This window comes from Protopterus annectens, chromosome 1.part1, assembly GCF_019279795.1.
Source record: "Protopterus annectens isolate FY-2018-M chromosome 1.part1, PAN1.0, whole genome shotgun sequence".
Taxonomy (NCBI): Eukaryota; Metazoa; Chordata; order Ceratodontiformes; family Protopteridae; genus Protopterus; species Protopterus annectens.
Window position 1 is genome coordinate 156,115,878 of NC_056726.1, and position 16,365 is coordinate 156,132,242.

Consider the following 16,365-nt stretch of genomic DNA (forward strand, 5'->3'; position numbering starts at 1 on the left):
TTTTTTCTGAAGTATAGATTGAATGACTCACCTAGCTGAAAATCCTAAGTGGAAAAGGCTAGGAGATGAAATGACACTATGCATACTTCAAAATAGAATAAAAAGTATTAATGGGGGGAAAATGTTAGAAAAATGTGTATTTGAATATATGAGAAATGCTAGTTTAAAAGCAAATTAGTATATAATGCATTTTATTCTATTAATCATATAACAGTACAGATTAATTCATGTGTAAATGTAAGTAGTTTTGAAACTGCAGTGTGGCTTGAAGCAAAGCTGATCTTTGACCCTGGCAGAATGCTAGCTTAGCAAGTTTTAATGTTTATGCTTTTCACAAGTGATTATCTGCTGGGTCAGGAAATTAAATGTGTGAAATAATGAAATCTTCTGCTCTTTCCTGTTGGAATGATATGGCCTTGTATATGTGTTACTGAGATAGCACACAGCTGTGTGAGAAAGTGTAACAGAGAACAAAGACGTGTATTAAAAGACTGAAGCTGCTATTGTATTCGAACTGATATGAAACCTTGAAGAAGTAACTTTACAGAAAGTCATTATGTCTGACCAGCTGGATAGCAAGGCCATATTGTATCTAGAGGAAAAGTTTTTTTAAATATACAGCATCAACAGTTTTATGAATAGAGGACTGTAAGCTAAAGTGATGTAGATGCCCTGTGACATATCACGTCAGTAAGGTGGGCATAGCTTAAATGTTAAACCTATATAAAATTGTGTGCTTCCTGTTTCATGTCAGACAAAATTCTGTACTTGTACGTTTTTTGCCTCCTGGTGTACACTAGTAAACTTTTTAACCTGAACCTCCTGTGTATTGAAATCTTATTTTATTTAACACATCCATACATCCCTTTTATGCTGTAATTTCTGTGCTGGGAGCATAAAAGGCTTTTTCATACTGACCGAGCATTATCTATGAATAATACTGCAACAGTGAAGACAAGGACATCTACTGTTGTGGTAAGATTTTACACAACTCTGCTATATATATATATATATATATATATATATATATATATATATACACACATATGTGTGTGTCTGTGTGCTCTGTCTCTCTCTCTCTCTCTCTCTCTATATATATATATATATATATATATATATATATATATATATATAGATATATACACATACACACACACACACACACACACATATATATATATATATATATATAGAGAGAGAGAGAGACATATGTATATACTTGCACACATATATATACATATTTACATATAAATAAATAATGTTCATTTTCCAATATCCACTTTATCCAGATCACTGTCTCAGAGGAGCCTATTCCAGAAAACACTGGCTGCAAGGCAAAGAAACAGGCTCTGGATAGAATGCCCTTCTGTCATAGGATGCACACAAGAACTCACTCATGTACCACATAAATTGCAGACATACACAGACACATGCACACACACACACACACACACACACACACACAGACACACACACACACACACACACACACACACACACACACACACACACACACACACACACACACACACACACACACCCCAAAAACATCTGAGACAAAGACCTGCTGACTCTGCAAAGATCACGCCCCTAGTCAGGAGCTAGAGAGCCAGGAGGTATGAGATAGCAGTGCTAACCATTGCGATACTGTGCTACTCTCTAAACACCTGTGTGCATGTATAATTTTAGCTTGTGGCAGCTGTTGATTTTGGATGAAAATTGTGGGGCAGGAAGTTTTTTGTACTTGAAATGTGTACTGTCCTGTTTGTAAAAAAAATACCATGAAGCAACTATATCATATCATGGCTGTGCTTGTGAAAAATAAATGTAGTGAATGGCATTAGAAACTGCCAATTCCCTGAAAGACAACCTTCATACAAATCTGAAAGTTTTCTTATTAATTTTCAGGTCTGCAAGGTTTAGTTGAGACAGGTTGTAGACTATTTATTAAGAAATGTTCTTAATACTGCCAATGCATTGAATACGTTTAAATTAACCTCCCTATACCTTGAATGTCATCCATTACATTTTAAGCCAAAATATCAGAAACACAGACAATGTAAGTTATAATAAATAAGCATTTCCAAAGTATACTAAAGACAAATATGCTCTTTTTTGCTCTTTGCTCTTGGACTGTATTCTGTAAAATAAAACAGAAAGTAAACATGCTTCAAGTATTCTGAGAAACTGTTTCATTACTTTTTATTCACAAGTCCATTCCTTTTATAGGCATGACTCACATTACAAAGAACTGTTATGCTGCAGGGTATGTTAGCACAAGCTCTTGAAAGGTAAAGGCTAACAGAAGACCCTTGACATTTAAAAGGTTACCCTCTTTAAGGCAAATAAAGCAGGTTGTGTAGTGGACGAAAATGAAAAATGACAGCATAAGCTACTTTGTGTTGTCACACACGACCCAAGCTTTCTCTTTAATTTTGAATCCTGCCTGTAAATTAAAGGCTTCAGTCAAACAATGCTGTTGTCAGTTTTTTACTTACATTACCTTATGGCCAAAGTTACACTGAAAAGGATTTTTAGGCTAGCATGCCTATCCAGTGGACAGTAAACAAAATTAGTTGATTAATTAAGTAATTATCTAATCAAATTAATTAGTTAATTAATTAATTACTTAATTAATTAATTAATTAATTAATTAATTAATTAATTAATTAATTACTCAATCAATCAATCAGTTGTAGTCATAGAAGCAACTACTTTTTGCTGTCATAATGTAGTTTGCTTCCTGTATGCTGTTCAGATAACATGGTCTTTGTTGTTGTTAATTGTTAAAGTAAGACAAATGTAAAGCTTTCACTGGAGAAGAACAAGCAACTGAGTGGTAGAGACGTATGTCTCTTAAATGCGGGATAACTCTCATGTCACCATGCAGTACTGCTTACAGACACAAATCATAGACTTTGCTAGTACATGGAGATGTCTGTTGTGTTTGCTTGTAAGTAAACTTTTTTCATATTACATGGCTGCATACCATTTGGTAAGACCACACCTCTTTCTGAAGGTAGTTACCCATAGAAGATTATTATGGGTGAGTTAGAAAAATAATTCCTTTCACCACATGATAAAGCAGCAGTCACACAGCAAGAAATGTTAGTGGGCCTTTGAGTCCACTAGGAGTCTGTTGTGCTTTTATACTGTGCATGTAATAATGCAAAATATGTCACTTCAGCTGTTTCTTCAGGTAGATTATAAAGCAAGCAAGTGCTCCTTTGCTCAGAGAAAAAATCTAAGCAATTTTTTATAATGTATGTGCATATTATGTCACAAATATAGAGCAGAAAGTTAACATAAGAAAAATGCCTTGAGTCAGATGTCTGACTGAACGTACCTTCTTATCACTGAGTCCAGACACTTGGTCCACATATTCCTCCTGAATCATGAAAGCTGCCAAGTTGGCAGTGTAGCTGGCCAGAAAGATGACAGCGAAGAAGGCCCAGACCGATACCATGATCTTACTAGTTGTTCCCTTTGGATTCTGAACTGGCACAGAGTTGTTGAAGACAAGACCCCAAAGTAACCACACAGCTTTTCCAATGGTAAAAGATGGTCCACCAGGCTCTGCAAACAAAAAAATAATGTATAGTACATGCCTGAGATAGGTATATCTGAAAGAACAAACATTAGTATACCCAAGTACTTAAAATGCAATATTCTTTATCTCTATAATGCTTGAAACAGAAACATTGTATATTGTAATTAAAACCAGTAATAAACATTTTTAGATATAGCCAGTTAAATAGCAGAGTTATTATAGGTATCAAATTCAAACTTCTGAAAAACAAAAACAAACTAATGTGTGATTTATAATATGCTTATTGTAGAGGATGGAATGCTACATCAGTGGGGTTGTTGGTCACTAAAAATGTGAAGGCATGATGTAAAGGCTAATACTGAAGTTACAAGAAAAAGCTGCAAAGCATAAAAATGACAATGGAAATGTTCCTGAAATGTTTATTATTAATGCTTGTGAAATAGCAAGGTAAAGTGTGATGGATAAATAAAAAAATAATGCTGCATCCATGAAGTTTAGACAACTTTCTGCAAAGACAAAAGCCCATCTGACTAAATGCAGTGAGTTGCATTTTTCTTTGTCCAGTGTTAGCAGTCCTGTGCATTACTCTGTTCGTCTCTCCATCCATCCATCCATCATCATCATCATCATCCCCATTTTTCCCATTTTTCTACATGAGGTTGTGGTACCGTGTTATCTGTTACCAACTCTCTCGATTTAGTGCCACACTCTTGCCTTCTTCAACACTCATCACTGACTTTTGCAGATCTTCTTTCACACAATCCATCCACCTCTTTGCTGGACGTCCTCGCTTCCTCTTACCTTCTTCCTGTTTGTCCCAAATCTCCCTCACCAGATTGTCTTCTGCTTTTCTACACGTGCCCAAACTACTGTAATCTGTTCTCTTTTATCTTTTCTTCAATTGGAGCTACTTTGGCTTCTGCTCTTATGTCCTCATTTCTTCATCTGTAATACAGTGTGCATCCTACCACCTTTCTCAGGCACTTCATTTCCATCACCTCTAGCTTCTTCAACTGTTCTGCTTTTACTGCCCATATTTCTGTACCATACAGTAGTACTGGTCACACCACTGTCTTTTACACCTTACTTTTCAGTTTCTTTGGCATTCTTCTGTCATAGGCTACACCTGAGACTCTATGCCAGTTGGCTGGAGCCCCTCTGATTCTAGCTTTGACCTCTTCATTCAGACTACTCTTCTCCTCAACCACCCTTCCCAGATACTTGAAGCTATTTACCTGTTCCACTATCTTCCCTTCTATCTCTCTCTTCTCAGCTTCTTCTGATTTCCCCAGTTTGCTGCCATTACCACTGTTTTATCTGTGCTTAGTTTCATCCCATGTGCCTTCAGATTTGCATTCCATTCTCCTATCTTTTGCTGAAGTTCTGGCTCAGACTGCCTGTAATGCCACATCGCCTGCATACAGCAGCTTTGTTGATCTGTCCCCTCCAACCTGTTTGCTAATGTAGTCCATCACCAGTATGAACGGCAATGAGCTGAACCCTGGTGTACACCCACTCCCACTGGGAACCCCTCTGTGAGGCCAAACACTGTTCGTACTTGAGTCACTGGGTCTTTGTACAGAGCCTGCACTAATTCTACCAGTGTTTCTGAGAATTCAACCACTGCAGAATTCAACCACCACAGTACTGCCCAGATCAGCTTTCTTGGGACCTTGTCATATGCTTTCTCCAAGTCTAGGAATGCCCAGTTGGACTCTCTCCTCATCTCCAGCTTCTCCTCCAGTATCTGTCTCAATGCAAACATTGGGTCAATTATGCTGCATCCTGATCTGAATCTGAACTGCTTATCTCTCATCTTACATTCTACTACTCTGTGTATCTGTTTATCACCCTCTCCAGAACTTTCATGTAATGTGGTAGGAGTTTGATGCCTCTGTACTACCCACAGTTGTGGATATCCCCTTTGTTCTTGTACACTGGCATGAGTATGCTTATTCTCTAGTCATCTGGGATACGTCTTTCTCTACACACTTCTATTAGTACCCTCAGGAGCTATTTCTCCCGTCTTACCCAGCATCTTTATCATATCTGCTGTGACCTCATCTGAGCCTACTGCTTTCACTGACTTCATCTTCCTTAGTGCTGTTCTTACTTCTTCTAAGGTGGGCTCCTCTTCTTCTCTCATCGTAGGCTGTTTCTGGGACAGTACAGCTTCTGTGGGGTTTTCTTCATTTAGAAACTGCTGAAAATACTCCTTTCATCTGCCTTTGATGTCCTGTGGACTGGTGAGCAGGTTGTTGCTGGCATCCCTTATGAAGAGTGTCTGACTATCTTCTTTATCTTTCTATTTTTGCCTTGCAACCTGATACAGTTTCTTTGTGCCCCTTACTGAGTCACTTTCCAGAAGTTGGTAGAGTGCCTCCGATGCCCTATTCTTTGCTATTGCAACTTATTTCTTAGCCAACCAGTAGTCCTTCCTAGCCTGGTCAGTCTTTTCTATCTCCCATTTGTTCCTGCACTCCTTTCTTTTGAAGACTTCCTGGACTTCTGCATTCCACCACCAACTTTCCTTATGTACCTTATTTCCTTACCTGGCTTGGTCACTTTTCTGTAGTCCTAACACATGCTGTTGTAGGCACTCTTCTTCAACTCCACCTATTTCCTCCTCTTCTTGGGGTGCTAGAGCCCTGAGTAATTCCTTGAACTGCTGTACTTTCTCTCCAGTCAACTTCCAGGTCTTCAGCCTGGTCTCTGTTGACTTTAGAGCCTTTTTTGACCACTGCTTGTAGCTGATTGTTGCAACTAATGGTTTATGCTGTGGGATGACTGTTTCACTGGGGATGACTTTGCAATCAGGGATTCTACCCCAGTCCCTTTTCCTTACCAGGAGGAAGTCTACCTGAGTTGTATGTTGGCTACTCTTGTATGTGATCTTGTGACTGTCTCTCTTTCTGAACCATGTGTTGGCTACTATCAATCCATTTGCCAGACAGAAGTCTAGAATGGCCTCTCCTTCTTTATTCCTGTTGCCACACCCATATACACCCAGTCAGTCCTCATATCCTGCTCTTTCTGTCCCGATATGTGCATTCAAGTCAACCATTACCAACACCAATTCATGTTGTCCTGCTTTATCTAGTAAGTCCTGCAGCTGCTTACTGCCCTATCATTACACTGGAGTCTGATTGCCATGTGTCTTTCATTATTTCTGATGATATCTCTCACTGCCTTCTGAAGCATCTCTCTCACCACAATTCCTACACCATTTCTAGCCTGTCCCGCACCTGAGTAGTAGAGTCTAGATCCCAATCCAAGTGGCTTTGCTGCACTGCTGTTCCATCTCGTCTCTTGGATACATAGGATGTCTAGCCTCCTCCGTATCATCATGTTATCCACTTAAAAGCTGCATACAGTCAGTGAACCTACATTAAGCGTAGCAATTCTCAGTTCATGTTTGGCAGGTTGGTTGGTTGTACATCCAGCTTTCGCTCAACAAAGCAATCCCAGATAACCCAGGCTGGGCAACTAGACACCAGCCGGCCAGGGCTGCTGGGCTTTATGGCGTGCCCACACTGCCCAATAAGGGCATATATACCACTCCCACCATAACAAGGGTCCCTGGTGAGGGTCAGAGTAGCCGGGTTCTCAACCTGATAACTACCCATGCCCATTTTTGGCGACATTAGTCAACATGACGGAATCACCTAGAGCCATATTTTACACTGTCGAGTGGCTAGTCCTGCCACGCCATGCAGTCTGTGAACCATGTTCTCCTGCGCACCACAGTAGATGCCCAAAGCAGTTAGTCTTTACAATTCTTCCCCTATAGGGCAACATGTGGAGTCTGTGCTGCTGCCCACAGCTCCATTCATTGGTGAGTGTGGGAAGGAAACACTCAGCATGTTTTTCAGACATGGGAGAAACCGCACGGAAACACAGGGAGAACATGCAAACTCCAAACATGCTTTGGTCAAAGGTCAGGATCGAACTTTATACCTTGTGTATGGGAGGTAAAGACCTTAACCATTAAGCCATCTGGTCTCCCATCCATCCATCCATCCATCCATCCATCCATCCATCCATCCATCCATCCATTTTCTACATCGCTTAAGTCTTTTCCTTAGCATGCAAAATGTACCACACCAGGATGATAAAACAAACCACTCCTGCGCCCGTCTTTCCCACATGCTAATACTCTACTCTGGAAATATACACATATCTGAACAATGTCTTCTTTTTCTTTCCTATATTGCATTAAGACAAATAATATCAAAAATTGTTCTCTATAACTAAATACACATGTGCCTTAATGTTTTTTATCTTAATTCAATAATTATGTGACTCCTTGTATTGTATACCACTAACTTGTATTGTATATCTCAAATTTGTATTGTACTCTACATGATTGTTTGTTATCTGTGCTGTTCAGTATCTAAATGTTGTAATGAGGATCTTTTCTCCCTGGGCCTCCACTGAAAATGGGTCCTTAGCACAGTCAGACACTCCTGGTAAACAAATGTAAATAAATATAAATAAATAAAATCCCTAGGAACTCTCAGGCAAGCTGAGAGAAGAATTATTTGCAGTAATTCCTGGGTTTACTTTTGGACCTTGTTCGAGTAGGCAATGCCCGGTACTTCAGCACCAAGAAGTGCCAGGGAGCATCCTGACTAGGAGCTCCAATTTCCATAACTGAATTTACTCTGAGATCCTCCTGCATGGCCAAGATAGCCTGCACAGGACCCTGAGTTATGCTGCTTGTAGTCACAGTCGTCTTCTTACCATAGCTGAGGATGTGCAGATGGAATGACAGGTAAACTAAAAGCATTATCCATGTGAGACTCTACTTGCTTCATCACTACATTCTGGTACAATACCTGTGGTACTGTTGTCACTGCTCCTGTTTAATGGTTTGCTTGCCATGTCCTGCTACTTTCACTTATGAAAAAGACCCAGAGATTATTAAAAGAATCTAACTGCGGTAGTTGGTGCTTCCTCACCTGCAAAGATCAGTGCACTCTTTCTGGAAGAGAAGTATAACATCTGACTTAAAGATGCTGATTTTCATCCTATCTGCTTTACAATTAGTAGTAATCCATTCTGTTACATTGTATGCTGTAGATCACCATCAGTAGGGGTCAAAGGCAGATCTACAAATAGCAAAGACACAGCTTTAATATTCCTAACATGGAAATGCTTTGGACCTTGGCTGTGCCGTGATATCTTGTCCATGAAAATGTCAGACAGGAGGCATACAAGGAACATCATTGATTGGATACTATGTCCACCTTGCAGGTATTAAACAATGCCAGGAATGCTAACCATACATCTCAACTGTCCAGATTTTCATAGAATGTCCAGATTTTTACTTAGTATTTTTGGTCTGTGCTTCACAGACTTTGTGGTTTTCTGGCAAATCTCTGAGGACTGAAGTCACTAAATAATGACATACATCTGAGTTTCAGACTCCATGTGCTCCAGAAAATACATGCTCACACAAATACTGTTTTTCTAGCAACTTTGAGTTTACATGAACACTGTTTAAATTTTGTCCTCCCCCCATTATTTTAGTCTTTGTTCAGATTTCTTACTTAAAAAGGTTGAGAGGTTCGATGCAGACACAATCTTTAGTTCTCGGATACAGAGACTAAACTGCGCACAGAAGCAGTCCTGGTATATCACTGTGTTGTAATACCTCCTGCAAGGCATTCTGGTATATGTGCATATGCCGTTTCTTAATTTTCAAAACTCATGTAAACACTTCTGACAAACTCCTACAACTGCTGCAGTTTGTGCAAGAATAAAGAGATTATTCAGACAGAATATAAGATAGAATTCATAAAAACAAGAAACAAGTACAACCCTAAAGGAAAACCAGTAAAATACAAAAGCACTTGTAAAGCAGTGTGTCCAGTGCATTTCCTTTCAAGAAACATACTCTTCAAATGTGTACTTCACAAGATACAATTCATGTTGCTCTTCCTGACTGGAAAGCTCAACTATCAGTCTTTCCAGCACTTGCCATTCGCTTTCCCAGATAGGCTGAGGAATGAGATTCTTGTGTAAATGGAAGGCAGCTCTTTGTCTCCATTTTTGAAGAAATTATGTCACAATTCAGTTGCCCAGTCCAAGGGTACTGTTGCAACTTTCAATGCAAAATTTAAAGATTGACAATAGAAACACAAAACTGGCTTTCATCACTATTGCAAGGTTAAAACCATTGCAAAAGGTTGACCACTAAAACACTATCAACACTCCTAAGAACAAAACAAATGCTCTGCTTTGAAACACTACATTTTCGGAAATAATCTCATACCTCTCAACCGTACTGAATTCCTAGGAATTTACCGGTTTTGAGGGCAAAATAATGGGGTGCCACGAATTCCCTAGTGGCCCCTTTAATTCCTGATTTTTTTATTTTTTTTTTTATTTTTTTCTTTTTCATTACAATTTTAAATTTATGGCTGAGTCACCATGCATCACCAGTCTATAGGGGCATGTATGATGACATCAGCTACTGCCTGCTGGACTCGGTCAGATTGAACTGTTTTGGAGGGAAATAAGGAACGTGGCAGCAATGGCAGCTGTGCACAATGTAAGTTTTGCAGATTCCGCAGGTCAGGATGAGAAATCAGCTCAGCCTCCAGGTAAGAAAAAAAGAGTAAAAAATGCACTAACGGGCCCATGCAGTATTTTATCTTATACATTTTTCTTTTACTCCGTTTTTGTTGTTATTGCAAGTCAAGTCCAAGTCATTTCAATTCCGGCCGGCCACTGCATTCTATGTCAGAAAACTGTGTGTATTTTTTTAGGAACAAGCTAGCTATTCAGAAGGTGTGGTATTTTTTTAGGAACGGGCAAACTATTCAGAAGAATGGACTATGTCTGCTGTATTATATCTTTATTTTAGTTTTGGTTGCGTCAAAAGAGGTGTATTTGTGAAGTTCAATTTGTTACGTTGTATGTTATCAAACTGTGTATTTTTTTAGGAATGAGCAAGCTACTCAAAATGTATCTGCAGTATTTTATGTTTATTTTAGTTTTGCTGGGCCGCTCCATTAGAAGGGGTATGTATTCAAGATCATGAACTGCATCTGCTTTTAGTTTGTCACAAACTGTATCTGCTTTTAGTTTGTGTGTATGTGAGCGAGCTATATTTTTTAGGAACAAGCAAACTATCTTCTCAGAAGAATGAACCGTGTCTGCTGTATTTGTGTGTGAAGTCCAACTTTTGTTCAATTCTGGCCAGCCACAGCCACTTTGTTCTATGTTACTGTGTGCAGTTTTTTTAGGAAGGCTCCAAATATCTTGAGAAGTTGTTGCAGTTTTTAAATGCACGTGCGTTGCTCTAAGTTGTAAAAATAAACCAATGTTGACCTTTCTGCTTCAATTGGAAGTGTGTGATGAGTATGAGAATCATTAAGTTAAGTTTTATTGATACGCAGGTTTGTTGCACTGTGGAAATTATTGACAGCACAACAGTTCATTTTATATGAATGCTTTTTAATATGTGGTTTGCTTTCCTCTAAATGGTTGTGTCGCTAAATTACTCATCGCTGCTTTGCGATATGTATGTGCCCATTTCATTTATAATGTTTTATTTCATTGTTATTTGTTAGCGAGCATAATCGGATTTAGAGTTGCATCAGTGGTTGCCAGCCTTCTGTAAACTGAGAACAAAGACAGGTGGCATCCCAGGTTAAATGAAACCCGGACTGTACTGTCCATTACATTTTTGATGATGACAATGACGGACGAGCTTAGCTCTCAACCTGTTAAGTACAGAGTGATGGTCAAATCCAGTAATCAGGGCCACACTTTAAAATATCAGTACTGTCAACACGAGACGTTGATGGAGTTAGAAAATAATGAATCAAAATGCATTTTGTTAAATAAAACAAGTTTAAAACTTAAAAAAGTGTAATCCAATACCTTTTCTCAAAAATCATGAGTTTTAGGAGGTACAGATCAGAATGTTGAGCCAAAATCAGAGCGAGTTGAACTGAATGTGGGGAAGCTAATGTACTCAGTTGGACTGACTTATCGAGTTTTTTAATATCTCTGAAAACTCAGTATTTACCAGCCAGTCTCATGATCCTGTTATCATCAGCAAAATACTGAGTAAATGGTACAATACATATTGCGGCTACAGTATTAAATGTCTGCATCTGTACAACCAGATATTCCTTACTGGAAGCATCACATCCCATGCATGCACTTTTATTAACCTTCATCACCAGATGGCCAGGAACAGTGAGGAATCTAGTCTCAGTTCTTGGATCTGTGGTTTTGTTTCTGTTTGTTAATGACACTATCACAATTATTTTTTTCTCACTAGTATTATATGGCAACAACATTCTTCTGTTTTCTCCCTCCCGCAATAATCTCAAAGAAATCCTGCAGAAAGACTTCACCTCCATCTGATCTTATTTCATCAGCAACAGACTTCAAATAAACCCAACAAAATCAACTGCGATATTATTTGGCTCTTCCTAATAAACTAAAAATGCACCTTCCATCAACATGTTTGACCCTAGTCAAAACAAGATTTCTCAACAGTCCACCTATTGCTACTTGGGACTTAATCTAGATCCATCTCTAAACTTCTCCCTTCACACAGACTACAGCATACAAACTAAAACTGCATAAACCAAATCAGACTTACAATCAGTATGCTATACAGATTTTTAGTTAACAGTTAAAATGTTATAAAACAGCATTGTTCTGGCTCTATTTTTGTGTTATTTAACATTATGAGCATGTGTAGCAGCAGTTTATTTTTATAAACATAAACTGTATTTTACTTTTTTACACAAGTTCAAAGTGTGATACAATTTCAAACATTAATATAAATAAAATACTATCATCCTTGTTATATTTTGTGTTTAATATTTTTTCTGTTCTTCAGTTTGCATTTGTTGGTCTCCCACAATTCCATCAAAGAGGGTGGGGTTGCATAATTATGTATGCACATTTTATGTTAATCAGCATACAGATTTGTACCTACTTTTCATGGGCCATTGTCCAGATTTTTGATGCTTCCTGGTTGAGATGTATGAACTCTACAACTACTCAGTAGGGTAAAACAGTTTCCCTTAAAAAAAAGAAATACTTAATGACAACTGAAAAGGTTGTAGAAGAGCTTGCATTTTTCTTTGTGTAGGTGCTCATTTCAACAAACTATAATTTATTCGTATTTGGTGTCAAGTGAAAGTGGTTTGATTTTTACAGTGAGCTTTAAAGAAGTCAGCAACATATTTTACACTTTGAGACCAATGTTATGTGATCCTCCTCTCACAATGGCTAAGTAAATACCTCTTTTACTTTCAATTAAGAGGTAGATTAAATCTCTTCATGATAAAACAACCAAATCTTTGTGAGATCAGGGTGGCGTCCACAGTTATTCTAACAGCATTAGACACAAGTTTGTTTTATAACATAGATTTTTAAGATGTCTTAATGCTATTTTTTTTTTTTTTTGCGTTGGATGTACACATATTTTTTTAGTTTGTCTGGGGAATGAATAAATACTAGTCCAGTGCACTTACCCGCAAGCATAAAAATAAAAAAGTCTCAATTTGCGTATGTAGTCAGATATTAGAAACAGTTTAAAATTTATTCTGGATTATGAGTGACAGACATCCGCCACACCCCTGAGCTAAAGGTATACAGTAGAGTCCCTCTTATCCAGTCTCGCTGGGACTGGACCTTAGAATGGATAAATGAATGAATGGTTAATCATAAAAAGCATACAAAATAGCATTTATAGGTTATAAATCAGCTAGAATAACAGGATCTGTTAGTATGCATTTTTTTAAAGAATATGAAATCTAAAACTCTAATGCCTGTCATTATTTTAGCCTTGAGGAGGCAGAAGTGCTGTTCTTCTCTGTTGTCTTTTGCTAGGGCTATGGCAGAAATTTGATGGCTGGTAAAAGCAGAGGCTGGTTAAAGAGATGCCGGATAAGAGGAAGTCTACTGTATTCTTTTTTCTACATGTCAGATCTATCACCAGGGATCAGACAAAAGTAAAAACACACCGTTAAGCCCTACTACATCCCTCTTTGCTTTTGTTTTTAAAATACTGTTTATTAAACAAAAATCATAGCATAAAATTTACATAGCAGTACAATCTAACTTTACAAGATTTCTGATATATTAAGGCACTGTGTTGATAAGGTATGGGTTTGTGCATCAGCTGTTTTAAGTGTGTTTTCTCTGTTGCATGTTTTACACACTAGCAACCAGGTCAACTAATATCAACAACCCACTTTTTATACAGTTTTAACTAGCTAGAATTCATGATTAAAATAATCAAAATTATCACATAATTAAAACAATAAAAATTATTAATTATCCTTATGTATTACTTTTCCCCATTTACAACCCTTTACATTATTGTTTATCGTTTCACTCATCTGATTAGATAACGTGGTATAACTGTTTACTGAACAGAAACAACAAACTAGGCACAGATATAGCAGTATAATGGAACTTATGACTAAAGGTAGGGGGCATAGGAACCTACATGGACCCATGCATATTTACTTAAACTCTTATCAAGACTCAGGGCAATATGTTTCTTTCACAGCTAATTTCTACACTTTCTTCCATTGTATCTACAGCATTCCACCTCCGTGCTGATGATCCAAGGAGTACACCATTTAAAAGTGCAGGTCTCGACATCAAGTACCATTTGACACTGCAGCCAATAGTGACCCATTCTCAAGTCTTCTCAAATCAATGCCAGATTCAACCCTTCCGGCAGTTTCATTTGACATTGCTCTACCAAATGTGCCTGGGGGGATCAATAATTTCCAGATATAAGTTATATATTTCAGCTCAATTCTGATGAAAAACCTCAGCATTTTACCTTTTCCATAGACACCCCATCTGGGTTATTTATTCCATAAAGAACCATTTCTGTAGTTAATATGATGAAATGCCCTCAGATGGTCTGCATTACCCTCTGAGTATACTCCAAAAACACTTTTAGCTTGTCTCAGGTCAAAATACATGGTTCCTTCTCCTTAGTATATATTTTCACATCAACAAGTTGGGAAGGTATTAATGCATGTGTGCACTAATCTTTGATGGGTAAAGAAACATTACTGAAGAACCTTAAAAAGAAATATTTTCTATTGCCAGTTATGGAAGGCCTGTAAAATAATTGCTTATCAACTTCACCTAGAATGTATAGGCTCAGCTATGAAATGGTTGGTGGTATGGGAGGTGTTATAGTTTACAAACTACTTAGCGGGCTCATTACCAGATGCCTGCCTGAACTCCTCTCAGTGATGGCATCAGATATATTGCTAAAGAATTATTACTTACTGCTCACCCCACTCTTGTGTGGTAAACAGGTTTCTGAATTGCAATTGCCTGTAAAAGTCAGACTGTGAGAGTTTATATTCCTGTCTTAAATCTTGAAAATTTCTCATGACATCTAGCCCAAAGAATCGAATACCTCTAGACAGCCTAATCGTGGCCCAAAGTTTAAAAAATATGTTGTTGTTTTTGGTGTGCCTCTGTGATGTAGTCTTCTGACAGTGGCACCACTGATGCTTTCTTTTTTAAGCCTGGCAACCTCATTAATTCTCTTACCACTGCTTTAATTACTCTGTTTTAGACCTCGTATTTTGCTATAAATAGACCTAAGCTGCTCTTTTATGAGGAAGAGCTCCAGCTCCACCTACTTCCATAGCATCTGATAACGATCTATGTGCCATGAGGCCCATATCTGTGATTTTACTACTTTAGTGTACCAATCTGTTAGGTTCATTAGTCTATAGGAGATACTGGGCTATCAGTCAGCAGACTGTTATACGACTAGCTACGGACTTGAGGTCAGAATAAAACGCTGTGCTTTGTATCAATAAGGTAAAGTCCTTAACCACTGTGCCATCCTTCTCCACCAAACATGTAATAAGTCCTAAACCCATGGTCACACACCTTTCTAGACTACTAGTGTAGTGATTAACCTATTTCTACATAATAAGATTATATCATCCCAGACAGGGCTTGAATTCACAATCCCCTGTTTATTAACGGATGCCTTATACATTGGGCCACTGTGGCCTGACAAAAAGCAGTAATTGTATCAGGATTATATCACCCCAGACAGGATTCAAACTCATAATCTTTGGCATAGGAAGCTAATGCCTTATCCATTAGGCCACTGGGCCTTTAGAAAAAGCTCTTCTTGTATTAAGATTATATCATTCCAGATGGGATAAAACCCACAATCTTTGGATTAGAAGGTCAGTGCTTTATCCATAATGCCACTGGGCACTTTTGTTCTGGCTTTATGGGTCAACAAACTAATTTTGCCATTATTTTTGTCCACATATGAAAAAGTGAACTGCAAGGGATAGATCCAGCAGCATTAATCAGATAAAATATCTTTGGGAAGAGGTTCATTCTAATTAAAAATATATCTTGAGTAGATAAAGCAGTCTTCAGTATTCTGTATTACCATGGCCAGTCTATAAATCTTCTCTGAAGTTTAACTATATCCCTTGCCTTAAGCACACTATAAGCTGTACACATGTATCTTAATGCAAGAAGTTGCCAATTAAATTTGAATAACTGTTTGAAATCATGTAAATCGTGTCTCCAGCCACTATGCCCCTAATGCCTGTGTTCCCATGAAAAGCTACAGAAAGTGGCTGACTTGCTATTACAAATAACAGTAGGGAGAGCAGACAGTCCAGCTTTGCATCATTTGCAGCCAACACTGATGAGGAAATACGCTGCCCTGTCATAATGACTGCTGCAGAGCCCTTGTGGAGTTCTTGCTGCACAGCAGTCATTTTCTGTGGCAGTAAAAACATTTTCAGTACAACAGGAAAGCC

General features: G+C 38.1%; 1 protein-coding gene across 1 annotated transcript in view; it reads right to left on the reverse strand.

The window, feature by feature from the left end:
- Nucleotides 1-16,365, reverse strand: part of GRIN2B (glutamate ionotropic receptor NMDA type subunit 2B) — a 1,340,574-nt gene that overhangs the window by 630,934 nt on the left and 693,275 nt on the right. Inside the window, exon 7 of the mRNA XM_044086874.1 lies at nt 3,347-3,576. Coding sequence (XP_043942809.1) covers nt 3,347-3,576 — 230 coding nt within the window. The remainder of the gene's footprint in view (nt 1-3,346; nt 3,577-16,365) is intronic.